Source organism: Haplochromis burtoni, unplaced genomic scaffold (genome assembly GCF_018398535.1).
Source record: "Haplochromis burtoni strain Fernald_Lab_line unplaced genomic scaffold, NCSU_Asbu1 Contig_32, whole genome shotgun sequence".
In the NCBI taxonomy this organism is placed as follows: Eukaryota; Metazoa; Chordata; class Actinopteri; order Cichliformes; family Cichlidae; genus Haplochromis; species Haplochromis burtoni.
Window position 1 is genome coordinate 1892333 of NW_024582393.1, and position 26371 is coordinate 1918703.

At 41.4% G+C, this 26371-nt stretch overlaps 2 protein-coding genes across 6 annotated transcripts in view; one reads left to right on the forward strand and one right to left on the reverse strand.

Moving 5' to 3' along the window:
- tacc1 (transforming, acidic coiled-coil containing protein 1) overlaps positions 1-26038 on the forward strand; it is a 31007-nt gene extending 4969 nt beyond the window's left edge. For 2 of the 3 annotated variants that reach the window (XM_042219390.1, XM_042219389.1), the window contains exons 2-13: positions 14531-14640; positions 16705-18025; positions 18836-18899; positions 20816-21005; positions 21603-21667; positions 21929-22054; positions 22141-22217; positions 22326-22369; positions 23303-23466; positions 23558-23664; positions 23796-23916; positions 24455-26038. In XM_042219390.1, the coding sequence (XP_042075324.1) occupies positions 16776-18025; positions 18836-18899; positions 20816-21005; positions 21603-21667; positions 21929-22054; positions 22141-22217; positions 22326-22369; positions 23303-23466; positions 23558-23664; positions 23796-23916; positions 24455-24520 (2274 nt within the window). In that variant the 5' untranslated portion in view covers positions 14531-14640; positions 16705-16775 and the 3' untranslated portion in view covers positions 24521-26038. Of the gene's footprint in view, positions 1-11572; positions 12711-14530; positions 14641-16704; positions 18026-18835; positions 18900-20815; positions 21006-21602; positions 21668-21928; positions 22055-22140; positions 22218-22325; positions 22370-23302; positions 23467-23557; positions 23665-23795; positions 23917-24454 lie in introns of those variants that run through there. The other variant, XM_005918599.3, reaches the window with a different exon arrangement.
- On the reverse strand, positions 7-5991 carry aggf1 (angiogenic factor with G patch and FHA domains 1). Of its 3 annotated transcripts, none has more exons than XM_005918602.3 (16): positions 5894-5991; positions 5744-5808; positions 5386-5585; positions 4314-4413; positions 4043-4221; positions 3803-3934; positions 3506-3703; positions 2364-2805; positions 2140-2248; positions 1852-1903; positions 1634-1735; positions 1376-1541; positions 1132-1211; positions 900-1027; positions 713-812; positions 7-610 (listed from the first exon to the last, which is right to left on the reverse strand). In XM_005918602.3, the coding sequence occupies exons 3-16, from the start codon at positions 5575-5577 to the stop codon at positions 362-364; spliced, it is 2229 nt and encodes a 742-aa protein (XP_005918664.1). In that variant the 5' UTR covers positions 5578-5585; positions 5744-5808; positions 5894-5991; the 3' UTR covers positions 7-361. The 3 variants fall into 3 exon arrangements, with proteins under 3 accessions (XP_005918664.1, XP_042075326.1, XP_042075325.1); XM_042219392.1 differs by lacking the exon at positions 2364-2805 and adding an exon at positions 3248-3317; XM_042219391.1 differs by having other exon boundaries at positions 5744-5965.
- Positions 26039-26371: the final 333 nt, after the last annotated feature.

The following is a 26371-nucleotide window of genomic DNA, read 5'->3' on the forward strand; positions in this document are numbered from 1 at the left end:
TGTGTGTGTGTGTGTGTGTGTGTGTGTGTGTGTGTGTGTAGGCGACACTCCAGTTCAATCCTTCAGCAACTCTTATTGTGGTTTACATTAAATAAGAGTTACCTAACCACTGTAAGTGAGGATATAACTGCACAGCACTGAAAGACAGGTCAATAATATTTATTTGTTTGTTTTTACGGTGGCAGTAAAATAATGAGGGCATATCCTGTTCTCTTAAGAATAGAGGTAAAACTCAATTTAGTCTCAACTGGTTGCATGACTCTTCACAGCTGAGGAAATAAATGAAAACGACACATTTCCTCTTGGTGTCAATATGCGTAAGTGCCCAGTTTTTAAATCTGTGGAAATTCTCTTCTGACTCCTAACTTTGGCCTTCTGTTTCAAAGCTGTTCGGTGTGGTCTCCGTCTCTTCCGATCTGACCCAGGCTTTGGGTGAAGTGCTCTTCTGGGTTTTGGGCACGAGCGAGTCAGGCTGGCAGGTATCAGCGAACCTCTCTCGCGCCTTCTCCCAGTTCTTTTGGGACTTTGATTTAGTCAAAGACGCGTCGTCCAGAGACATGGCGGCAGCTGCTCCCAAACCCGACTGGGACTTTCGGATTTTCAGTTGAATCTGTGAAGACGGGAACGGAAAAGGAAGACAACTGAATCACATTGCTGTTTTGCACTGAAACAAAGGAGAACTTCCACCAGCAGAATCAGCGGATGGTCTTACCGGGTCTTTCATTCCGGTTCCCATTTTGCCCAGTCCCTCTCCTTTCTTCCAGCCCATCTTTTCCAGCATCTTCCGTCCTTTATTCACTTCACTGATCTCCCTTTTGGAAAACAGACACAGTGAATGATCAACACTTGAATCTAGCATTTCCCATCAGGTGGAACTACAGCCATTTGCTAACACTTACTCATGAACAGAAGCCGGTGCATCATCGCGTTGGAAAGCACCCTCACTGCCCACTGTTTGCCTTCGAGATTCTGCTCGATCCTTATATTTGGGGTTCTTCAAGGCTTTCGTCTCCTCAAAGTCACCGCTCTGTTTGCAGAAAAGCAGAGAAATGAGTGCCTCCATTATTATAAAAAAGGAAAAGAAAAGACAAGAGGGTTAAAACTTATGACTGCACCAAGGTTTGCACTCACTTGCAGGCCATATTTGGCCTTCATCTGCTTCAGCTCTTTCTGTCGCAGTGATTCTTTATCCTCTTTGGTGAGAGCAGGACCTTTAGAAAACAACAGCGGCAAACTCAGGAGTGTAATCTCACACTGGGAAAGAGCACAGCTTTTACAACAAGAGCAGGCTCACTGTTGTTTCATGAATCTATGCAAAAAAAAAAAAAAAAAATATTCCCCTCTCTGTGGACGTGTTTCACTTTAAGTAGCTCACCAGTGTTGTCTTCTCTCTTGTGCTTGCTGAGGTGAGCCATCACCTGACCGGGCTCACAGCCATCACAGGTATCGTTCCCTGAATGGATATGGAAGGACAACACAGTCTCTCCCATCTTCACTTCATCGCCGTGCATCAGTGCATGTGGCTCAGACTTGGTTTTGGGCTGCAGATGAAAGTATCATTGACGTGGTATCGGCTAAGTTCAGGTTTTGTTTGCTTTTTTCTTTTCAACTCAAACGTAAACAAAATGCTCACCTGTAAGATGCGGTTGCCATTGATCACCGTTCCATTCTGGCTTCCCTGGTCCACCAGCATGTAGCTCTGCTGCTCCTGTTCAAAATACACCTCTGCATGGAACTGGAACCACAAACATACTGGCATTTAGAAAGATCACATAAGCCTGTGTTAACTAAAAACAATCATTCATAACAGAGTAACTTCCATCCCTGCAGGAAAGCGGAAAGGAGAGGTACCTTGCTGACTCCCATTTCTGGTATTCGGATTGCGTGGTTCATATCTTTCTCTCTGAAAACACAAAAGACAGCATGTTGTCTTCACTTGGCTATTATATGACAGAGAGATCAATTTAACCTCTTTTTACTGACTACTCATAGTTTTAACAACGGCTCTGAAATCTTGTGAGTGATTTAATTCAAACTGCAACTAAAGTGCTAAAATTTCCCACTGTTGCAATGTGTGAACAAAATACACTTCTGCTGCCATGCAATCACCAAACAGCAACAGAAAACAACCCCACAGACCTGCCAATGGTGGCTGGAGAGTCGGCTGTGATGATGAACAGAGTGCCCACCTGCAGCACAGGAGACCTGACCACAGTCACTCTTACACAGGGAGGCCAGATGTCTTTGACTACAAGGAAAAAAAAATAAAGCACCACATACTCATATTCACAAAAATATGACAAGTCTCAGACAGCTACAAGCATTACCAAAAAGTGACGGGTCAGACTACTCTTACTTCTCACCTTCTTGACTCTGTGTGTCCATTTCTGATTCAGGACTTTCCATTGAGGCTGCGCTCGAGGGCGACGAGAACGAGGGGGTAGACTCCCATTCTTCCCTCTCTGACTCTGTGATCTCACCCTCTTCTGGTTCACTGTTCCCCTCAGATCCATCACTCCGAGTGGCCTTCTTTTTCTTTTTATGTTTTTCCGACTTAGATTTCTTCCTTTTCTTCCTAGAGTCTCCCTTATCGTCATGGTGCGAGCCGTTTTTCTGCTTTTTTCTCTTTGATGGATATTTGTCGCCGTCTTCTTTGCGTTTGGACGAGTCTTTTCTCCGTGGAGCCATATCTGGACTGCGAGACCTTCGTTTCGCTTTCCGTGATTCTGTCTTCTTCTTAGTCGTTTGCCTTTCAACCCAGTCGGCCTCGTCTTCTTCCAGCTTTACATCGTCACTTTTCACTTCCTGTCATTAAGACAGTGAGCAGTGAAACTACCATCTGCTGTGAAAGCTGGACTTTGTACTATGGATCCCCAATCTTTTGGCACAGAAAGCTTATAGACGGTCTCAGTCTTCAAAGAGAATACACTAAAGACCTTTACCAGGTTAAATCAGGCCTGACAGCAAATTCTAAGTGTTGAGCTGAGCTTCAGCAACTTATTATTTGCGTCCTTTGAGGTTAATGGGTTTACTTTTTCACTTCACTAACTCTTTATTAGCCGTATCTCACACAACAGGATTGAATGTAGGCAACACAGAGACCAGGGTCAGTGTTTGACTCACTGTGTCACCTTTAAAGATTGTTAAGGTGCTGTGTACAATAAGAAGCTAATTTTCAGTTTTTTAAAGAACAAAAAGCAAACACATACTTTTAAATCTTTTGCACATTAATATTAAAAAGGTATACCTCTGTAGGAAGGAGTTTTCCAGTAAGAGGAAATCTTCATTTTAGCCAAAGAGTTAGTCACCTCTTGCACCTAGGTCAGAGGAATAGTCTTTAAGTCAACTAGCTTCATATAGAAAGAAAAAAATATCTATTTGAAGACTGAGACCAGCAAAACAAATTGGATTTTAAAGAGGGAACTGAAAGGTCAAAGCCAGCTGTCAGCAACAAAATGTAACATTTTTAAGGAATGCATAAATAAAATCTTGCACTATTACATACCCTATCATCCTGTGATGCTTTCTTGACTCCTTTCTTGAATTTTCTGCCTTTCTTATCAGCGTCCGTTTTTTCTTGATACTGCTCTGCACTACTCTGCACAGCAGGAACCTCAATCCTGGAATGAAACTGGTATCGTCCACTCTCTGCATCGTAGTAGTAGTAAATGCCAGAGTTGGCATCGTAGTACAACTGACTGGCCTGATGGAGAGGGGTGAAAAATGTCAGAAATGTGTGCCAAACTAAACTTCCTCTAAAATAATTTCTACTATAAACTGCCAAACTTTACAGCTCACACACCGAGTCGTAGTAGAAGCCCGTGCTGTGGTCATAATACATCCCAGAAGTCTCATCAAACACAAACCCAGTCTGTGTCATAGCCTCCTCAGCAGTGGCCCTCAACATATCTGCTATAGATCCTCCATCGCTCCCCTGAAACACAAATAGTTTTATAATGGTGACTATAAATGGAATATGACTCTTTTTATAAGTATAGGAATGCTAACATAAAAATAAAAATAAAAAGACACACATGGATACCTCTGTTGTGACCGCTAAACTGGTCTGGTCTGGCTGAACTGACACATCTGCAGCTGTTGCTTCATTTGTTGTTGAGCTCTCTGCTGCCTCATAATCAGCTGGCGCCGTGTTCAGGCTTTCCTGAGTGTCTGCTCCCTCCGAGTTCAGACCGTAGTCTCCATAGTAGTAATTATAATAATCTGAAAAGGAATATTAAAACAGCTTTAGGCTGTTTTTAAACTTAATGACACAATGAGCAAATTTCATTCATGCGCATGTGAAAGTAACACACCAGTTTCTGTCCATACATATTCTTCTGTTTGAGTTTCACAGTCGACTTTGTCTTTATCTTTTTTCTTCCGTTCATGAATCTCTGCACTCAGCTGGTCGACCTGAACCAACACACATTGAGATAAAATTCAGTGCGCAAACATTCAAAAATTCAAATTGATTTCCTTTCTTGGTTTAAACCATAATGCAGAAAAATGGAGCACAACTTAGGTTAAAAAAAATAAATAAACCTTGGCCCTTTTGCCACTTTAAACATTAAACTGGCTCAAGATACACCTCAGAACAAACAAAACTACTATATGACATCATTTAGATCTAGACTAGATTATCTGCATTAATGCCGGTGTAGATTTTTGCATCATATTAAAAATGTCATATCTCATTATCATTGCTACAGTAATTCAACTCGTTTACTCGGTACGCAACAATAAGACAAGCCTGGTTATATCCGAGTGCTAGCCTCCAGTTACCATTTAGTACCTCCAACAAAGCAAAGTGACAAATTTGTTTGACCACCACAAAAACACACCGCAAAGTACAATCAGGCTGAGAAAGAGGAGATACTGGCAACATGATAGTAAACATTTGACTCCATCGAGCATCATTCAGAGCACTCACTAGTTACACTCCATGTAACAGCAAGATCAAACACAAATGGAAAAAACGATGAAGTTATTTGGTGGAAAATCAAGACTTTAAGCAGATGGTTTAAATACACAAAGCAGGTAGAGATTATTTTTCAATGTTTGTTCTGTGATAATATTGTGCAGCTCCTAAAGAGTTAGACAGTGAAGTGATTCTAATTACCTTTAAAGATTTCCAGATGAAAACACCACTTAGGCTAATGTTGTGCTGTTTGATTAATGCTGTGCCACTGCTATCTCACTGTAACAGTGCTGCTGCTTTAAATTAGGAAGTCGGTAATCAATGACAGTAGCTCATTGGAAAATAAAATAGTTCTCCATATTGTGAGAATTTCTTTATTGCAAAATCTTTTGTTGCATCGTGATATAATTTGGAGGATATGTCTCCCATCTCTATGATATGTTTGGCTTCTTTTCATTTGAACTGACCTGCTTCCTCAGGTCTTCGTTATAGCCCTCCGTGCTCCGCTGCAGTCTTTCGGAGTGGCTCAGCTGCTTCTGTAACTTGGCCAGCTCGGCTCGGCACTCTTTGAGCTCCTGTTTCAAAGATTCGACTTTCAGCCGGAGTTCGGCCACTTCAGGCTCCGTGTCTTTTTCTTCGTGACTGTCGTCGTTCTCCATTTGTTAGCCTAAAACAAAACGATAGCGCTTAGCAGGCAGCAACGGGTATATGAAAAAACCTGTAGACCTGTCCGCATATGTAACACACGGGGTGTTTATCAAGTCATGTAACTGCACGCGTGTATAAGCTAACTGAGCACAGATATTAATACCTGTTTCTTCTTACCGTTTCTTTCGTTTTCTTGGTCCTTTTAGTTGTAAACTTCCTCTCAGCACGGAGCATGAGCCGACCTGAAAGTTGAAAATAAACATCTTATAACTATCCTGTATGTGCGATACAGCCGAGTACATGTTTTGATGATAATTAGACAGTTACAGTTGGAACCGTGGAAATGTTTATAGTCCGGCCTGTTGGTGACCGCCATTTACTACTAACGATTGCGTCACGACGGAAGTACGTCTTCTTTAGGTGTGGCGGACTTCTTTCCCTGTTATGAGGATCTTTACCGCCACCTAACGGTGGACCGCGTTACACAAACCACTAAAATGAACAATTATTCTAACTGTTCGTCTTTTCTTGTCTTTCCTGTCTTTTTGTGCGTTCACATTTCATTTTTGATTTGTTTTGACTTACTTTGTAGGTGTCAGCTTCTCATTTAAATTACTGTTTTAGTTCAATTTTACATAAGAGGGAACAGAAACCCAGCAAAAGGCTGGCCCTGTTACCAAGAGGCTAAGAAAATTATTGCTAATGTTAATTTGCAAGCATTAACTATCATAAAAAGCATAGATATAGTTATTTTGTTTTGTTATGCTACGCTATCACATTTATCTGGATTTTCTTGAATGAATATACTGGCATTCAAAAGGCTTTAATAGGTTGCAATGCTGTGAAAAAGCATTGCCCCTTTTCTGATTTTCATTGTATTTTTTATTTTTGTATACTTGTCACACATGTTTCAGATCATCAGACATTATAACCTAATTACATAAAATGCAGTTTTTAAATGTTGATTTCAGCGGCAGGGGGGGGGGGCGCTCCAAATCTACTTGGCCTTGTGTGGAACAGTAATTGCCCATCTTGTTAAATCCTGAATTAACCATGATTAACTACTTTTTTTAAAACACTAAGTTCAGTTTCGCTAATGACACCTAAACCTAATTACTGCCAGACCTGTTGAATTAACCACAGGAAGAGCCGTTATGGACAAATGGAGAAAACAAGAAGTAATTTTCTCTATTTGTGGAACAGAAATGTTCGGCTTAACAAAATTATTCCAAGAGCACATGAACGGCTCATCCAGGAGATCACGAAAGAACCCAGAACAACATCTGAAAAACTGCAGTCCTCTTTTGCTTCAATTAAGGTCAGAGTTCAACAATATTCAACAATAAGAAAGTGTGAATATATCATCCACCGGAGAGCTCCAAGGAGAAAACCACTGCTGACCAAAACAACGCAAAGTCTCACCTCACATTTGCCAAAAAACATCTTGATCCCCAAGACTTTGGGGAAAATATTCTGTTGACTGATGAGACAAAAGCTGAAGTTTTTCAAAGATCTAAGTCACATCTGCACTAAACTAACACAGTATTTTAGTAGTAGTGGTAGTGTGATGGTCTGGGGCTGTTTTGCTGCTTCAGGACCTGGACGACTCACCTTAATTGATGGAACCATGAATTCCGCTGTTTACTAGAAAATCCTGAAGGAGAATTTCTGAATCTCAAGCTTACTTGAGTTATGCAGCAGGGAAATGACCCAAAACACACCAGCAAATCTGCCTCTGAATGCCTCAAAAGAAGAAGAAAAAAAAGTGAATATTTTTAAGCGACCTAATCAGAGTCTGGAATAAAATCCATTTGAGATGCTTTGACCTTAAACCATTCATTATCAAACCCGTCAATGTGGCTAAATTAAAACAATTCTGTAAAGAAGACATGACCAAAATTGTGACGTCAAAGATTCATTATCAGAAATGCTTGATTGTAGTTCTTGCTCTTAAGGGTGGCAACACCAGTTATTATGTTTAGGGGGCATTTATGTCTTTACACAGGGTGAGGTAGGCCTGAACATAACAGAAAAAACAAAACAAAAAAGAAAAAAGTGTGAAATACCTCAAAACATGTTTTATATTTTAGATTCTTCAACATAGCCACCCTTTGCTTTGATTACTGCTTTATCTCTTGGCATTATCTCGATGAGCTTTCATGTGCTCGTCACCTGTAATGGTTTTCCAACAGTCTTGATGGAGTTCCCAGAGATGCTGAGCAATGTTGGCCCTTTTGCCTTCACTCTGCGGTCCATCCCAAACCATCTCGACTGGGTTTAGGTCAGGTGACTGTGGAAGCCAGGCCATCTGGCGCAGCACTCCATCACTCTCCTTCTTGGTCAGACAGCCCTTACATGGCCTGGGGGGGTGTTTGGGGTCATTGTCCTTTGAAAAAAATAAAATCCTGGTCCAACTAAACACAAACCAGATGGGATGGCATGTTGCTGCAGGATGCTGTGGTAGCCGTGCTGCTTCAGTGTGCCTTCAATTTTGAATAAATCTCTAACAATGCCACCAGCAAAGCACCCCCACACCATCACACCTCCTCCTCCATGCTTCACGGTGGGAACCATGCATGCATCCGTTCATCTTTTCTGCGTCACTCAAAGACAGGGCGAGTGGAACCAGAGATCTCAAATTTGGACTCATCAGACCAAAGCACAGATTTCCACTAATCTGATGTCCATTCCTTGTGTTTCTTGGCCCAAATAAATTTCTTCTGCTTGTTGCTTTTTCTTAGTAGTGGCTTCTTGACCATAAAGGCCTGATTCGAGCACTCTCCTCTGAACAGCTGATGTATAGGTGTGTCTGCTACTGGAACTCTGTGTGGCATTTATCTGGGCTCTAATCTGAGGTGCTGTTAACTTGCGATTTCTGAGGCTGGTGACTCGGATGAATCTATCCTCAGAAGCAGAGGTGATTCTTGGGCTTCCTTTCCTGGGGCGGGCCTCATGTGAGCCAGGTTCATCGTAGCGCTTGGTGGTTTTTCCAAATATTTTTTCAAGACAGAGAACCAGTTTAACAATCACTTCCATGAAGTTAAGCACGTCATGGAAAAAGTCACATCGAAAGGAGCCAGTTGAGGTGGCTTGGACATCTGACAAGGATGCCTCCTGGGTGAGGTGTTCTGGGTATGTCACACTGGGAGGAGGCCCCGGGGCAGACCAAGGACACACTGCAGAGATTATATCTCTCGGCTGGCCTGGGAACGCCTTGGTGCTCCCCCAGACAAGCTGGAGGAGGTGGCTGGGGAAAGGGAGGTCTGGGCTTCTCTGCTTAGGCTGCTGCCCCCGTGAACTGGCCCCCTGGATAAGCAGAAGAAGATGGATGGATGGGGAAAGTCAGTTTTCTGAGTAATACACAAAAAAATACCTTCTTAGCAATACTGAGCCTGTTGACTATGAACCGAGACTTTACTCTATGCGTGCTTGTCATATAGCTATTACGGTAAAAAAAGATAATGCATGGTTTTTATTAAGTTTTTCACCTGATGAAATTTTGTGAAGTTTTTCTGGTTGTTATTATGCTTTTTGACCACTAGATGCCTGTGCAGTCCACTGATTCTGCAGCTTGCCAGCTCAGAGGAGCAGATTACTGAGGCGTGGTGTGACATTTGCAGTAGTTTTACTTGCACTCATCTCTGGAAGAATGTGATCACATCTTGTAGTTTTTTCTTCAGCTAGCTGTTGAAAGTGCCATGTCACATTACTGCAAGTGTGTCACTTAGAGCTTCACACATTTGCTGGCCTGACGTGTTAGTTTTCCTCACAAGGCAGAAGTAAGAAACCATTGTGCTAGCATGGGTTATTTATTTGCAGGTTCTTCCTCTCCCATTTCTGTTCCTCAAACACACACACACACATAGCTGCAGTCCTGTGGCAGCGTGCTCATTATTTTCCTTCCTCTTTGTTTTCCTTCTCCTCGGCTCTTCATCCTCTGCCCTTTATGTCCCATTCTTTTTACATTAATTAATTTCCGGGAACATTCAGTTAGTTTTCTGGGATTTGCTGAGACCAAGCCATCTCTTTGTGTGTCTGCACTTATTTTAGGCTCCACAGGAATGGCTGTTATATAATCACATGGTTCCTCTATTGTCTCCCACTCTATTTATGGTGATAGAACATTTAAAGTGATGACTGTTGACACAGCCTGAATACAGTTTGCACATTTGATCTCCGCATTGTTTCCAATATCGGTTACAGCCATATTGACACAGAGACTAAACATAAGTGTGCAGTTAATGCATTTGTAGTAGGAAAGTCAGAATTTCAGCTGATGTGTCAGCTTAGAATAAACATCACAGTAGCGGGAGAGGCCAGATTGTTATTCTGTCTGTTACTAGTGACTTTCTGTTTTCTAGAAAATGCCTGTTGGCTACCTCGTGCTGGGCTTGAAATCTGAGCTCTTTTGAGTTGTGTTTGGATTCTGGTGGTGCTTCAGACTCCTTGGCTGAAGCTTTCTGGTCTGTGGCTGTGGCAGCCGTTAAGTATGGGGTGGTCTTTTATCTGGAGACACACACACACATTCACACACACAGCTGCCTCATGCTGATGTTTATTGATGCCGTTTTTAGATAAGTAAAGCACTGGTCCACAAACCTCGATGGTTTGTAAATGGCAAACAAAAGATGTTAGTACTCAGTTCAATGTTATTTTCTGGCTTTTTTTTTTTTTTTTTTAAAAAGATCTCAGTGTATAGTTCTCATTTTATATGTATATTTTTTAGTAGGGGAAGTCATAGGCACCTTTACTTATATAACATGCTTATCCCTGTCTCGCATGCATCTTCAGAGACCCCTCACCACCGATAGAAGGAGCTATTTATAAGGTTTATAAGGTTTAAATATGCAGACTTCCTCTTCTGCACTGAAACACACCTTTGTTTCTATCACGCAAACGTGACGTAAATATCGATCAGTGATCAGGATTACCACTCGTGTAACTTGTGGGAAGATGCTAATCTATTCTCCTAGTAAAACCCAACCCAAGGTAGGACTTTGCTGCTACTCTGTGACTTAAAAAAAAAAAAAAGTAAAAATGTTGTCTTTCACAAACAAACATTTCACAGGCAAAAAAAATAAAATAAACAGATACCAACTCAAAGATAAAAGCACAAGTAGTTCTTCATGCTTGTGAGATGATGTCTTTAGTATGCAGGAACAGTGTTTGTCCTCACTCCAGGCACAATCTTTACCAGAATCAGACTGTAAATAAGCGGGTAGAAAACTCCACCCTTTCTGGTCAAATGTGGAAACTTTGAGCCTGACTGAAGCACGTCTGTGTATTTGCTCCTCGATGGGAACTTGGGAGGAGTTTAGCAACTCAGCAGACGAACCAAGCCTTGAATTTTCTGGCACCTTAATACAACAAGACTACAGAAATAGGATGTATTATCGTGCTGTCTGTCTGGGTAAACACAAGAAGCTTTTGCTGTTGCAGCAAGTGGTTGAAGGAGTGCAGAAAATCTACAGCAAAAACTGCTGTATAGCTCTTATTAGCCAGTTATACATGGATATGCCACTGCCCCCTGTTCTGTATGTGTATTGTGAGTGTTTTTCTTCTTTACTGACATCATTTGCTTGAGATTGTCTCTTCATGTGATATATTAATTTACAGACATTGTCTATTTCTAGACTTCTCTTGTATCTAGAACCACCTAGATCAACTTAAACTATTCTCCAGATGATCTGTTGCTGTGTTTGTCTTGTGTAAAAGTAAATAAAGGACTGATATAATTGGCAGGATGATAGATTTTCTCAACTTTTAAGAAGTTCACCTTTTATTGCATGTAATAAAAAAAAGCACATTTGAAATCATTGTCCTAGAAGCAAGCCACTTTTGGGTTCTCTGTAACACACCCACACACACACACACACACACACACACACACACACACACACACACGTGTATATATATATATTTTTTTTTTCTGTTGGTTTTCATGGAAATGTAGTGAATGACTTTTTTGCTGTATTTAGAGGGCCATTTTATTGCTCTGTTGAGAGATTTAAGACCCAATTTTCTCCTTCTAAGTTGCTACAGTGGGGTGTTTTGTTTTTTTTACCACCCGTTCCTGACTGCGTTGAAGACTTTGGTTTCCTGCCAGTTCGGTGGTCTGAACTGCTACCTCAGACAAATTGAATCCAGCCAGGTATATCTCCTGGGGCTTTCCAACAGAAATGCAGAACTGGTTCCCCTGGTCATGCATGTCTGGCTGCCACTGGATGGGAGAAACAGTTAACTGTTAAACAGTCTACAAAGGAGTGGGGGTGGTGGGGCTTTAAGATCCAGCCCCACATTCCTAACCTCTCTCTGGACTATAAAATGTGGAGCCCCAAACAGCTCTGCTCCTCCTCTACCTCCACTCCCTAGGCCTTCTCCTCCTCCTCCTCCTTCCTCGGTGTGTGTTTTGTGACTCCCTCCTTCTGCTTCAGAGTGGAAGAGCGGCCTGACAGGGACATACCATTCTTCAACCGTGGGGGAAGTCATGTAGAAGCCTAAAGAGAAGCTGCATTCATTCTTTGAGCTGACAGCTCACTACCTTCCCCCACTGCATTTTCTGTCAGTGAGCTGTTCCGAGGTGGAGGGGAGAGTTTGTAGGGGGTTGAGAGGAGAAGAGAGTGAGCACAGCATTTGATAAACCAGCTGATCAGAGCTGAGGTATTCAGCCACAGAAACAGAGGGAGAGAGAGCGACAGAGACGAGAGCGTGACTGGAAATAAGAATAAGAAGGGCAGAGAACGCAGCTCAAGTCTTTGTAATTTTGAGATTAGTGATATAGAAGTTGGGTAGTGTAAAAATGTGTAGTTCCCTTCATGGGAAACTGAGAAGTGTGAGAAGTGGGAACCTCTATAGAAAGATGTGAGAGCTGTTGGTTGGGTGGAAACCTGAGGAAGAATCAGAAAAGGATCAGTCAAGTGCTGGAAACCAATCCACGGCTATCGGTGAGAGAGGGTCAGAGGACCCTGCTGGAATAAAGAGTGATGTCTTGGCTCTCACCCGTGTCATGGGCTAAATGGACATGGACGGCAGTGCGCGGGGGAGAGGGAGAGGAGGATGAAGACGGGCAGGAGGCCAGCGAGGAGAGGGAGCAACGTGGAGAGAGAGTAGACGAAGACGAGGAGGAGAGATCTCAAGGCTGCAGGCAAGTGTTGCACTGGAGCCCCCGTGACTACTGATAGGGTGGCTCACACAGTTTTATTTACCTGCTCGTCGGCCTGTCAGGTTGAAGAATCTCTGCTGTTTTAAGGGTTTGATGAAATAGGCCGAGGAAAGGGAGAAGGAGAAAAAATATTGGTGTCGTTTTTTATATTTCGCGTGCTGCGTTGTCCTGCAGGGCGGACACATTTGTGGTGTGGCTGTGCTTTCGATTGTCACCACGTTTGAGTGTTTTTCTTAGACTCACTGGCACGTTGTCAGATCTGTACAAGAACGCACACACTCACACTGCACAGGCAGGTAGCTCAACGAGGTAATCATTGCTCAGATCACACAAACACGACAGGCTCCCAAGTTATCAGGTCCTCATGTACCTGCTTTGACACTATGGATACTTACTATTGCTCCAAGTGAACTCACAACTGTTTCCACTCTTGCACACTCAACTAGACACAATATCCTGTCATCGGGTATCAAGTAATCAAATGACAAAATCCATGTTTACTATCCTGTGAAATTAGATTCAACCAGAGCAACAGCAATTCTTACTGCTAGATCTAATCGAATGATGTAATGTTATAAAATCACACATCATTTTATTCTGTTTTAATGTTCATATTCTGATTTAATACATCATTTACAGCTTGGATGTTACAGTTTCATACTTCATACCCCATGATTCTAGCAATGTAACAGGAAATAGTGGGCTGGCTTACTTGCACTTCCTCTTCCTCTATGTATCTTTCACTTTATCTGTATTTCACTCCTTCACCAGTTCAGACAATACTGAGTCTTTCCAAGGCATAATGCAACAGCAGAGGATAATAGCTGGGACAGTGGCACATTTAAGTTGCAATAAAATGTGATTTTTATATTTGATTTTTGTTACTCAGAATCCTCTAGATGTCAAACTTAATTTACATCATGCTTGTGAAATTGCTCTTCCTTTCAGTGTAGGTTTAAATATGCATTGTCACTTGCAGATATCTTTATATAAGAAAAACATGTACATTTTCAATATTTCATCTCAGCTTTTCTACATGATAAAGAAATGCTGCTGTAGTAAATGAAAAGACGTCTGTCAGCACAATTCTTTGACCTTAAATTATAAGCAATGAATGCTTAAAATTTTAGAAAGAAATTCTGGTTGCTTGTTGCCCTGACTCTCCTGTAATTGTGAAAAGGAACAAAGAAAATGTAAAAAAAAACAAAACATGAATTTTTCTCTTATTTAATTGTTTATCAATTACTTAATTACTTTGCTGTGTTATGATTTTCCATGGAGGAGTTTTTTATAAGTAAAATTAATTTTAACAATTTGTTTGCCCTCCTTTACATCTCCCAAAGACCGACAATGCGCAGTTTTTGTTGGGCCAGTTCTGGTCCCAGGCCTAGTGTTTAACACCCCTGCTCTAAATCAATATAGAAATCATTTCCGGTTATTCTGTAGTACTAGTAACCCCCAGGTGGTGATGCTACCACCAGGGGGTTACAAGATGTTGTATTTTCACACCTTCATGCTTCTAAAAAGTATTTATTTATGTAGCACAAGAGGCGAATTCCACCCTTGGTCTGACCTGGGACTATCTGTACATTATGATACCATGAATCAATATAGTGCATCTGTTTTTTTTGTTTTGTTTGGTTTTCATTTTTATTTGTCTTTCATTTTTATTTTTGGCAGCAGGAGTTTTTCTGTCTCGTGCTCTCTGTTTTTGTAATATGATCATTTCTGTGCTCCTTTCTAATGTTTTGAATGTTTTAATCTTTCTCTCTCTCATATGTATCTCTCGCTGACTACCACAGCTCTGACTCAGAGGGTCATTTTGGCACTCCTGAGGCAGCGACTCCTGTCCGCGCCCCGCCGACCATCCCAGGAGAGCTGGAGAACAACAACTCTGATGCAGACAAAACAGGTGAGGCCAACAGCAGACAGACAGAAATGCGATGATGAGAAGCTGTCCACTGTAACATCTTAACAGCAGTAGCTCTACAATATTCAACATATGAGAAGAAATGCGTGTTCGAGTGCACAACACAAAGCAGTAGCTTCAAGGTTGCCATGGAAACAAGGGTAGATGCTTCACTAAATGCTCAGGTGTCACATTTGTGTTTATCTTCATAGTCAACAAGAGGGACATGTGTTTAGAGTGTGTCAACAAAATAATGTTTTTTTAATGCTAAAATGAACGTTTGTGTGATTGAGTAATGACTTACGATGTGGGGTACAGACAAGCAGTCAAATGCAGAATGCACTTCATTAAACATAATTAAGGTTAATACCTGAAGGTGGCCAAATATGCTCTGCATGCTTGGTATGTAAGTTGGTTTGCAGATGAGGAACGATTTTGGGTGTGATGAAGCCTTGACTTTGTCCTTTGAATCACCAAAAGGAGGAGCCTGTAGCAGAGTGTGGGAAAGGCCTTTGCTCTGGAATTCAACAGGTTCAACAATAGCTTCATCTAAAGCCCCGCCCTGCTTTGTAGTAGTCACTGACAGAGGTCAGTATGAAGGGAGCACAAAGCAAGCCATGGGCCCAAAGCTATCATGCTTTGGGCCCATGTTGATTTTTAGTAGTCCTCATATTTGTGTGGCTGTTGTGGTTTTAGTAGGATTAAGTCCATCCTGTAAAACAGCTCCAACAACATTTTATAAAAGAGTAAGTTGCAAAGGTCAGAAAGTGTGGAGAGAGGAGGGAGTTTCCATTCAAACTGCAAACATCTCTCCCTGCAGCTGTTTCTAAGTTTGATCTCGGGCAGGGAGGAGCTGAAGCATCTCTGGAAACATCGTTGAAAGTAAACATGCTAATGCCAGTGTTTGCATGTGTCCATCCAAAGTCTCCATTACTACATCAGCATCTGCGTGATGACAGTTTATAACTATTTTATGGGTGTGCAACTCACTTTAGATGACGGACCATATAAGCCCAATTTGATCTCAGCGGGGTTAAATGAATCACTACTATATTATAACCTATTAAACTGTTTTCTGTTGACAATGTAACTGAGATGCAATCTCAGGGAAATTTTCTCCACACTGACTCAGTGGGCTTTATTTACAAGTGTACAGATCACAGTCGATCTACAAGAACCGAAAACCATCACGTGTAGAGAATTTTGGATCTGCATAACAACAGTTTTTAATACTACTGTAGCTTAATATATTACTTTAATCTTTAGGATTCAAACAGTGTCTATAGATCAATAAAAGTAGGATTAATTAGGGTTATGTATTAAGTATTAATGAGGACCTTTTGGTAGTGTGGTTTTGCCCTTCTCTCTTATCTGCAGAGTTAAAGGTGTGGTCACAGTTAGAGATGTGACTGACATCTGCCTGGGGTCACTACAAGTACAGATCACTGCCTATACTATTTAAGGCACATATAACATTTTATCAGATAGATAATTTTCATGTTATTAGTGAAACAGGCAGTGCAGCTTAGTGAGATCTACCTGACATGACAAGCGCCACCAACAGAGTTTATATTTGTACTAAAGGAGTCAAAAGTGACACTTTGGCGACATCCGACTGGAACTGGGTAGAAGTATCGGCAGGCTTTGCTTGTTTCCTGGCAACATAATGTTACATGAACACGGCGAGTATGACAGGCATGCTGAAATATGCTGTGGTCTCAAAATCTTCCCTTGAGCTAATGATTGCGCCACAGCAGCCACCATCACTACTGTCTAAAACACACACAACATGATAAACCACTCCACCTTTTTAATTTTATTTTCATATGCATGAGTTTGTACAAATGTCATGGCCCTCATAGTAACATATTACCATGGCAACAGCAGCAATTGGAACAGTTGGCTGGTGACTAACCTGCTTTCAGAGAGCCAATCAGATATCACTGACATCTGAGCTGGCGTGTTATTAAAGAGAACAGCACTGGCAGCAGGAGTGTGTATTAATTTTTAAGACTTGTTTTGGTTTTATGATTAATTCTGGTGTTTTGGGTCTCATTTCTTCCACAGAGTTGGAGCAGGAGGAGAACCTGATAGTGACTGCTCCTGTCAGGGATCAGGACACTCTGCTCAGCCACAACATGGGTCAGGATGAGCCTGCAGTCCCCATGGGTGGCCCGCTCGAAATAAACATTCAGACCCTAGAAGAAGAACAAACAGTGAAATTTCCAGCAGATTTGGGCTCTTTGCCTGCTGCTGATTTATCCACACAGAAGGAAGTGGCTCCATCCTCTGAGTCATCCCAAGTCCCAGCTACTCTTCTAGCAGCTGATCCAGTCCCAGATCTGGCTTCAGCTCTGGGTCCTGCTCTTTCCTCAGAACCAGATTCAATCCTGAGCAGTGAACCTGAAATCCTCTCAGCTCCAGAGCCCCTTGAGGAGAAACCTCCTGCTCAACCAGAGGCACAATACAATGGCCTGTCCAACGAGGCAGAGCCTACTCAAAAGAGTAAAACGAGGAAATCCAAACCTCCGTCTCTGAAAATGAAGTCCTCGCTGAATAACGCTGCTAACACAAACGAGGAAGAAGAGCTTCCTGTCCCTAAGGTCACGTATAACTTTGACCTTTTGGATGAGAGCTTTAACCCATTCACCAGCGGCGGATCAAAAATCCAAAACTCTCCCCCACCGTGTGAACCGGGCTCTTTCCCCAGACTCGAGCCACTCGGAGAGGCCAGCTCAGCAGCACAAGCACACTCGGAAACAACAAATCCATCATCTGAAGTTAAGCCCATGATGATGGAGTTTGGCCTGGATGAAGGACCAGCCAGCAGACCTCCTCCAAAGAACCTAGGAGGGAAAAAGACAATCAGTAAACTTGCTACAAAGAAGCAGAAGCCCAAAGGATCCGAGGCTTCCTGCAAACCTGAACCAGAACCCACAGTGTTAGAAACACTTTCACAGCCAGCACCAGAACCAGTCCCCCAGTCTATACCAGAGCCAGTTTCAGAGCCTGATCTGGAAGTTTCTCTTCCAGTTTCAGACTCTTCTACACCTTTGAACTTGGACGATGTTCCTATTCTTAAGACAGGATCATATAACTTTGATCCCAGTCAGTCAGATGACCCAAACTTCAATCCATTTGGTAGCAATAGCAAGGTGAACAACTCTCCAGTGCTTCCTAGAAGCTCCTACAGCTTTGACCCGGACAATATTGATGTTTCTGTGGACCCTTTTAAACCTTCAAAATCTCTGAGCAACGAGGACACGTCCAGTACCTCGTCTCTGCCGGAGAAAAAATTAAAAGAAGGAGAGAAACAAAAGGCAAGGCAACCTCAGGTGGAGAAGAAAGTGAGGCAGATTCCCAAGAAAAACAAAGAGAGAACAATCAAGTAAGTCTCAAAAACATGAAAACCTTCTTTCTTGCCCCATGAGCTCGAAGCTCTGAGGTCATAACATTATCACCGATACACTGGATATTCACACAGTTCTGAAACGTGTTATATTCAGACTCTTAAAGTGCTGTTACAGCTGTAGCCATTGGACCAGTTTCAGCTTTTCCATGTCTGTTGGCATCTTGTGTTTATTGCCAAACTTTATCTGCTGATTATTAAAAATGCTGAGCCAAGCACCTCCAGTCGCTCACTTGCTCTCCTTTGTCTCTTGTTCTTTGTTCCCTTATCAAAATCCCTCCTTCACTTGCTTAATCCCTTTCATCCTTCATCTTTCCTCCCCCTCGTCTGTCGTGCAACCCGCAAACTTTTCTGCTTTTGTCCTATTCTATTGGCCTCAGGACATCTGAACAAGTCAAGTTTCTCTGTTTTCTGTTGTAAGTACTGATGCACGTTTCTCTCACGCATGCTTGCTTCGCATTTTACTCTCATCGTGGTATGCGCTGCAACAGGACCGGCTTACAAAGAAGCATGTGAGGGCAATATATGTCTTCCTCACTTTCATTTCACATGTTAGAGATGTAGTATGTTACATCTTGTGAGCTCTCCAGATGTTTAGCAGCACCAGTATGATTCTACATGTGTGTATGTGCATCACTGGTCTTTCTTTGATATCTGTCTAAACACCAAAGCAGAGAAATGCTCACAGCTCAATGGTTGTGGAAACAGTGTGTGTTAATTAAAGTGTCACAGCACGTTTAGTCTATAGATTGTAACTTCTTGCATTATTTTTTTGTGCTTGTTTTGTAGGAATTCCTGTAAAGTAGAGAAATACGATGAAAGCCAGTCCTTGGTCCTTGACGTGTGTAATCAGGTAATATAAGTGTTTGTGAGGATGTGTGTATGTGTGTGCGACTGCTTCACCTTACTGCAGTGACACCGCAATGTTCATTATTCAGCAGCTCTGTCCACCATCACCTCTGAACACACACACACACACACACACACACACACACACACACACACACACACACACACACACACACACAGTGAGAGCGAGAGACAGAGAGGGAGTCACAGAAGCATCAGCAGTGTCTCCAGCTCTGCAGTACTGTCTTGGCATGCTGACAAAATTGTGACTTATCATTCTGCAGTCAACATATTAGTCTCCTGCTTCCACCTGTCCTCAGCAGCAACACCTTCATCATCCTCAGGAGAAATCCTGAAGATATGGCGTCACTACAGAATACTTAACTTACTGTAACAATATTGTGAAGACCTTCATTGTTATCTCACTGGAACTGCTTGCTGCTGACCTAAAATATACCGTGTAAAAAATGCCCATGGTACGGGCTAGGATCTGTTCCTTTGTACAAGGAGGAATGGGTGGAGAAGTGCCAGAGTCCTGTGAAAATCACCTCCATCAGGCCACTCATGATGATGTTTCTGACCAAACGATCAGTAATGTGGCATGGCTTCAGGCCCCTAAGAGCAGTCAGGGTACTGTTAACTGGCTAACGTGTGGAGGTCTCTGTTAACCCCCACTTTGGCCCTCTATATCTCTCCTCATGTAAGAGCCCTTCTCAGTCTTAAGTGCCTCCACACACTTAAGACTGTGCTTGGGGACACAGCAAACCTTCCTTCTGGACTACCCGTGGCACCCGAATAAGCTACAGGTATTGTTTCATGGTACTGGTAGTGAGAAGGACAAAAAGCAAAATAACTAAAATAAAATACAAATACATGGTATTAAAAACTAAACTAAAACTAAACATTTTCAAACAATAAAAGCTAAATGAAAATAAGCAAATCAACTCTGGAAACTAAAGTGAAACTTCAGCAAATTAAAAGCAAAAAGTCGAAGAGAAAATTTACAAAATCTAATGAGAAAATGGAAAACTACAACAATTCTGACCTATGACTCATTAAAGCATAAAAATGCACCTGATCCGGTAGATGAACCGTGTTGTGTCTATGCATACAGAAAACTTTGTTACTAGCAGTCTTTCACAAAAAAATTTGATTTGTTCTCATTTCTATAACTGAATCTACAAAAAATGCCAAAGATACCACAGTTCAATGAGCATGATAATATACTGATTAAATAACATTTTGGCACCAACACAGTGTGTCCCAACAATCAATTACCCCCAAACTTGGCATATTTCATCATGGTGTGCAGCGTATCCTTAAAAGAATGAAAGAAACTGGACAAATGAAGAAAAAAAGAAAAGGTAGCTGCCCTAAAAAACTATCTACAGCAGATGAACGTTCTTAAAAAAACAGCAAGACTCCAGCAAAGACCTGAATCGAGAACCGAGAGATGCATCTGACGCTTCAGTTGATCGACCTACAGTTCACTGAATCCTCGTTAGAAATGGACTCAGCACAAGGGTGGCTGCCAAGAAGCTGGGAAACAGGGAGAAAGGCTGAGGCATGGCAAGTTGCACAAGAACCAAACTGAAAGGGTCAAAAGGTCTGATTGAGTGATGAATCCAAATGTGACAAATTTTTGGTCTGAATAGTTATCAATCATTATGCTGGAGGCATAGTCAGGACTTTTGCACAGTACTAGTGCCTAAAGTAATATTTTGTGCCCACGCATTCACCAACAGTGCCTTTAGGCTCTTGTGTGTGTGTGTGTGTGTGTGTGTGTGTGGTGTGTGTGTGTGTGTGTGTGTGTGTGTGTGTGTGTGTGTGTGTGTGTGTGCGTGAGTGTGTGTGTGTCTCTGAGTGATGGAAATGTGCGTGTAGGATATATGTACAGATACCTCGCTCTCTCATGTCCAGGATGAGGATGAAGTGGTGGTACAGACCCCAGAAATCACTCAGCGAGTTCATCATGCCACCGATGAGGAGAAACTGGCCTCCACTTGTATGATGGGACAGACAACAGACAGCCAGCAGGAGAGAGAGGAGCCAGAATGCAATAAAGCACCTGCAAAAAAGCAGCTAAGCAGTGATCCAGTGATAATGGATGGTAAGCTCTACAGTGACATTTGTACAGACATGGCCTATTTCTGTTTAGAAGTATGAGTATTTAAGTATTTAAGACGGTAATATAGAGTGAACGGAGGCTTTGCTTGGATAGAACTTGGCTAAAAGTTAAGGTAACGTCTGAGGACAATGTTTTTAAGTCAAAAAGCACAATATCTTAGATTTTCTTTTAAATCAGCCTCAGTGGAAAGGATGCTTACACAGCAAGTTCTATTAATAAAACTGATAAGACGATGTGAACGAGGAAGGTGATGCGGTTACATAATTTTCTCAACAACTACTGCGTCACGCTTAAGGGAGGGGAAGAAAAATGTACCAGGCATGCTCAGCAGTATTCTGTCCTGGATAAAAGAAATGTATAAATACCACACTGGGCAGTATTTATACTGCTCCCCACAGTTGTGCATAAGGACCAGCCATGCAGTCTTTTCAATAAAAAAAACAAAACAAAAAGCACAGAACTAGACAAATAGTAAGTATGAACTCTTTACTTCATGTGCATTTGATTGTTTTTGAAAACTGTGATATGGATAGTTACAGTAGTTTTTCTTATTGAGTTACGTGTTTGATCTTGTCAAAGGTTCTGAGACAAAGGTTGCAGACCAGCTGGAGGAGAAGGACAGCTTCAGCCTGAAAGATGATATAGTAAGTAGACTATAGGAACAATAGCAAGGGGGTATAAATATTTTAGCATGACAGGATTGTTTTGCATTGTCAGCTGTTCTTCGGGTTAGCAATAACAGGTCCAACTATGCTCTCATTCATAGCTATTTCTGCTCAATGAATCACAATATTTGTCTAAGATAACATCACTTGCACCTTATGGCCAAACCAGATTTTGTAATATTTATTGTAGTGTAGCTACTTGCCTCAAAACAGCCTCAAACAATATGTTTCCTTCCACAGAGTGCGATGTCCACAACAACAAAACTGACCTGCAATGAGGGCCCTGACACAGCAGCCCTGTCCCAGGACAGCGTGCCTCTGAGCGAGATGGACAAAGCTGCAGTGCTAACCCTGATCAGAGAAGAGGTAAAAGGGCCGGTTGTTATTATGCTCAACTGTTTATTTTTGATCATAGCTGAGTTTTTAATTTTATGTCTCTCCTGTCTAAACAGATCATCGTTAAAGAGATTGAGGTCAATGAATGGAAGAGAAAATATGAAGAAAGTCGAGCAGAGGTTATGGAAATGAGGTACGAGGCATTTGTTTGTCTGAGTGCTCCTGTCTATGTTATATTAAACACAATTGAACATGTGAAAACAAAGATGACAGTAACTGCTTTGGGTTTTTATTCTGACAGGAAAATAGTTGCAGAATATGAGAAAACAGTCGCACAGATGATTGGTAAGTTGCTGCCACCTAGTGGTGATTTTGCTCTCCATGAATTTGTTATTATCCACTACGTTACTGCTCCAACAACTGTGTGACTTCTTCAAACAAACCCCCAAATTAGATGTACATTTTGTTTCTCTGATCTATATGGATATTTATACAAAAAGGAAACCATCATGTATCCATTACACGTCATTTTTGCGCAACCGCCATCAGACTATTCAATTCATAATGTACATCATAACAGATGCATGGATGCAGTGCAACAGCTGAGCACACTTCAACCGTGCATTTTATTTTGTATATGTTTTTTTTAACATTTTATGCATATAATCTACACGTGTAATACCAACCTACTGTGTAATAGACAGTCTAATAGGCTGCAGTCTTTTTAATTTGTTTTTAACAGCCTATAGGTAATATGTAAGGCTGTATTACAGTTACAGTGTGGTGGAACAGAACAGCACAGTCAGTGGCTTCAGTCTTTTTTGGGGGGGGGGTTGCCTTATTGGTCAACGGCTATAAAAAATAAAGTGTCAGGTTTCACTTTAGACCTGTGCTGCTATCAGCTCGACCTTTTACTTCCACCTGCAGTCTGACATTTTTCACCAGCATGACCTGTTGTTGACTTTCAAGCCAAGTACATTACACTGTATACCCATATAAATAGCCTGTTGTTTTCTATGTTTCTGTTGTTGTTGCACTGACCTTAAACTGAGGACCAGCACTACCCAGAAAAGCTAGGAGTCACACTCTAGCCTGGGATTAATCTTGTATTTATTTGTTACTTTGGAAAAAACACAGCATTGTCATAAAACATTATTTCTACACTGTCTATTCTGGATTTTTAATGTGCACTCATGTGTTATCGCATTACACTGTTTTGTCTCACAGCTGCTGTGTGTTTTTAGCCCTTATTTTATACTCTGGCTCATTTATTTACAGAGGATGAGCAGCAGCAGAAGACCCTGTCATGTAGTAAGTCAGTGAGACAGCTGACCTTAGAGAGAGATCAGGCCCTGGCTGACCTCAACTCAGTGGAGCGCTCCTTTGCTGACCTCTTTAGGCGGTATGAGAACATGAAGGGAGTCTTGGAGGGCTTTAAGAAGGTCAGTAGAGTCTCAGTATGAATCACATGAGAAGCTGTGTGGGCCACCTTCGCATAACTTGACTAGACCTGTTTTACATGTGTCTCTCCAGAATGAGGAGGTGCTAAAGAAGTGTGCTCAAGACTACCTGATGCGGATCAAGCAAGAGGAGCAGCGATATCAAACCCTCAAAATCCACGCTGAGGAGAAACTCGACAAGTAAGTCTGCAATTTAGGCTTCCAAGATTTCATTTCTATTCAAATACTGACTCCTGAAATTCCATTTACATTTCAAAGCTAGGCGTCATTTCTCATTCTGACATTGTCTGACATCGTTTCTTCTGTAACAGGGCCAATGAGGACATAGCCCAGGTACGTGCCAAGGCAAACGGTGAGAGTGTGGCCCTAAACGCAAGCCTGAGAAAGGAGCAGATGAAGGTGGAGTCACTTGAAAGAGCTGTCCTTCAGAAGGTAGGATAAGAGCAAATTTAATTAAAATGATCTGACTGTGTTTAACTGTGTTAGTGATTGTGCTGAAAAACCTAGGTAATTAAGACTGAAAGCTCTACTGGGTCTTGTCTGTGTGCTGAACACACTTTTCATTTTCTTCTGCAAAAAGATGTCAAACAAGATGAGTTTAAGCACCAGTGTCATTTTTTCTGGAAGTTAAACAATTAGCAGTTTTTAGTCACTGCTTCACGCAAATCCTGATGTTTCCTGTCACTTCTTTTTTGTTTGGGTTTATCTTCAAGATAGTGAAAGGGATGATTTCCTGTTTTCCTTATTTTACTTCTATAAATAGAACACAGTCCAGCAGAATAGTGATTTTAAATGCACTTAATTTACAATGATCTGAACTGCCCACTAGAGGGCAATGTTCTGTTTACTTAAAGCAAAATCGTCAAAAGAAGGACAAGCTGCAGAGTCCCACTAACTCCATAAATTCTGAATGGCTTATATGTTTAAGTTTTAGCACATTTAACTCTAATTTTTTTTCTGTCTTTTACAGAATCAAGAGATTGAAGAGCTCACCAAGATCTGTGATGAACTGATCGCCAAACTGGGAACAGAATAGGACGCCTTTCATCAAACTCTGTGGCTCTTAATTGCTTCCTCTTCAGCCCCAGATTTTTCTCACAACAACATCTGCTTTAAATCTTTTACATGATCATAGATCAGGCACATTGCAACTTTCATTGCTTGTTTGTTTAAATATACAGTATATTACTGAAGGACAGTATGGTTGCACTTGCTCATTTTCTCCTTTCAGACTGAAATACGATGAGAGTACAACTATTGTTGTGTTAATCATGTCAGGACCATTGAAGAAGCACACAATTATAACAGGATGTAATGTTGTTGTTTGTTTTTTTTAATAAGTCACTCAATGATTTGTAAACCTTTGCTTCAGGATTTACAGTAAAGTATCATTTTACGTTTCTGGGATTTACCCATTTTCAAGTGTTGTCTCATCACGTCTCGTCTCATAACGATTTTCCACCCCCATTTTACACTGCATGTGTGCAGGAGCTAAGGGAAAAGATGACGCTGGCAGGGATGCATGCACATTTTCTTTACACCAGAGCACATTTATACTGCAATTAACTGCGTTAATAATACAATCCATGTGCTGAGTGCCTAAATGGATCATTTTGTATAGTTTTCAGGTCATTTATCTCAGATTAAGTAAGTTGCCTTTCAGTTTGTATTTCTTATTTCACAGGTTTACACAGTGTGTCCTTCAGTTATACGTGGGTTTACATTAAGCTGTTTTTGAATCTTGGGGATTGTTAAATATAAAGAGCACTTCAAAAGAATCAAATATTAAATCCAAGTTTTTAATCACTTTGATGATACTTTGACTTTAATATTGTAAAACCTGCTTTTATTATGCTGTAGTACAAAACCATGTGGCATGTTTCATTTTCGACTGCTCTGCGTTTGAGTGTGGAAAAGTTACCAGTTGCCATAAAAATTATTTGGGGTTGTGTCCATATTTTATTTATGAGCCAACACATTGCTTGTGCCTTTTGAGAGAAAACAAAAGAAAGACAAACAGGTTTATTTTTTTTCTTTGTGCAGTTGTTTCCAAGCTGTTTGCAAAGAGTACTGTAGTCAGTGTATTTCTTGTATGATTGAACTGCAGTCAGTTGCAGTGGATTTGCAGTTTCAGTGCTATCACCTTCAGCAATAGATCAGCGAGGCCTGTCGGGTTCATTGTACATCTTTTGCTGTATCAATATTTTCTGGTCTGATTTCACTTGAATAAGCACACGAGTGCATTTTTGGTCCGAAGTGTATAAAAGACACATTTTGTACAGTAGCCTTCATTACATCAGCACAATCAATTGCCAAATGTCACAGCAAAATGAAGTGGGTTTCAGTGTGACCTCATGTCCCGTCGTGGTGGTGTTAACATTAGTTGGAAGGTGCTTTTAAAATTCACAGTTATAGTACATTTTATACTTTATAAAAAGAGTATTCATAATTGTGTTGCTAATGTTTGTAAAACGAAAGAATTACGTATACTCAGATTGTATGTCAACTGTTATATTTTGTGCATTCCTTAATAAATGGTTAAGATTTAATAATATGCCACTCTCCTTCTTGGTCACAATCATTTAAGCTCGTTTAAATCATCAGCTTCCGTTGTAGCAATAAATAAATGAAAACAGAGGCAAGCTAAATAGGAGTCATTGCCTACTTGCATGGCCAGTCTGTCGCAGGGCCAACACACAGGGACAGGCAACCATTTGCACTCATATTCACTCGCACATTCACAGCTAGTTGCAATTTGGATTATCCAAATAACCTATCCCAAGCTGCATGTCTTTGCACGGTGGGAGGAAGCCGGAGGACCTGGAGGGAACCCATGCAAACACCGTGAGAACATGCACACAGAAAGACCCCGGCCTGATGGTGGAAT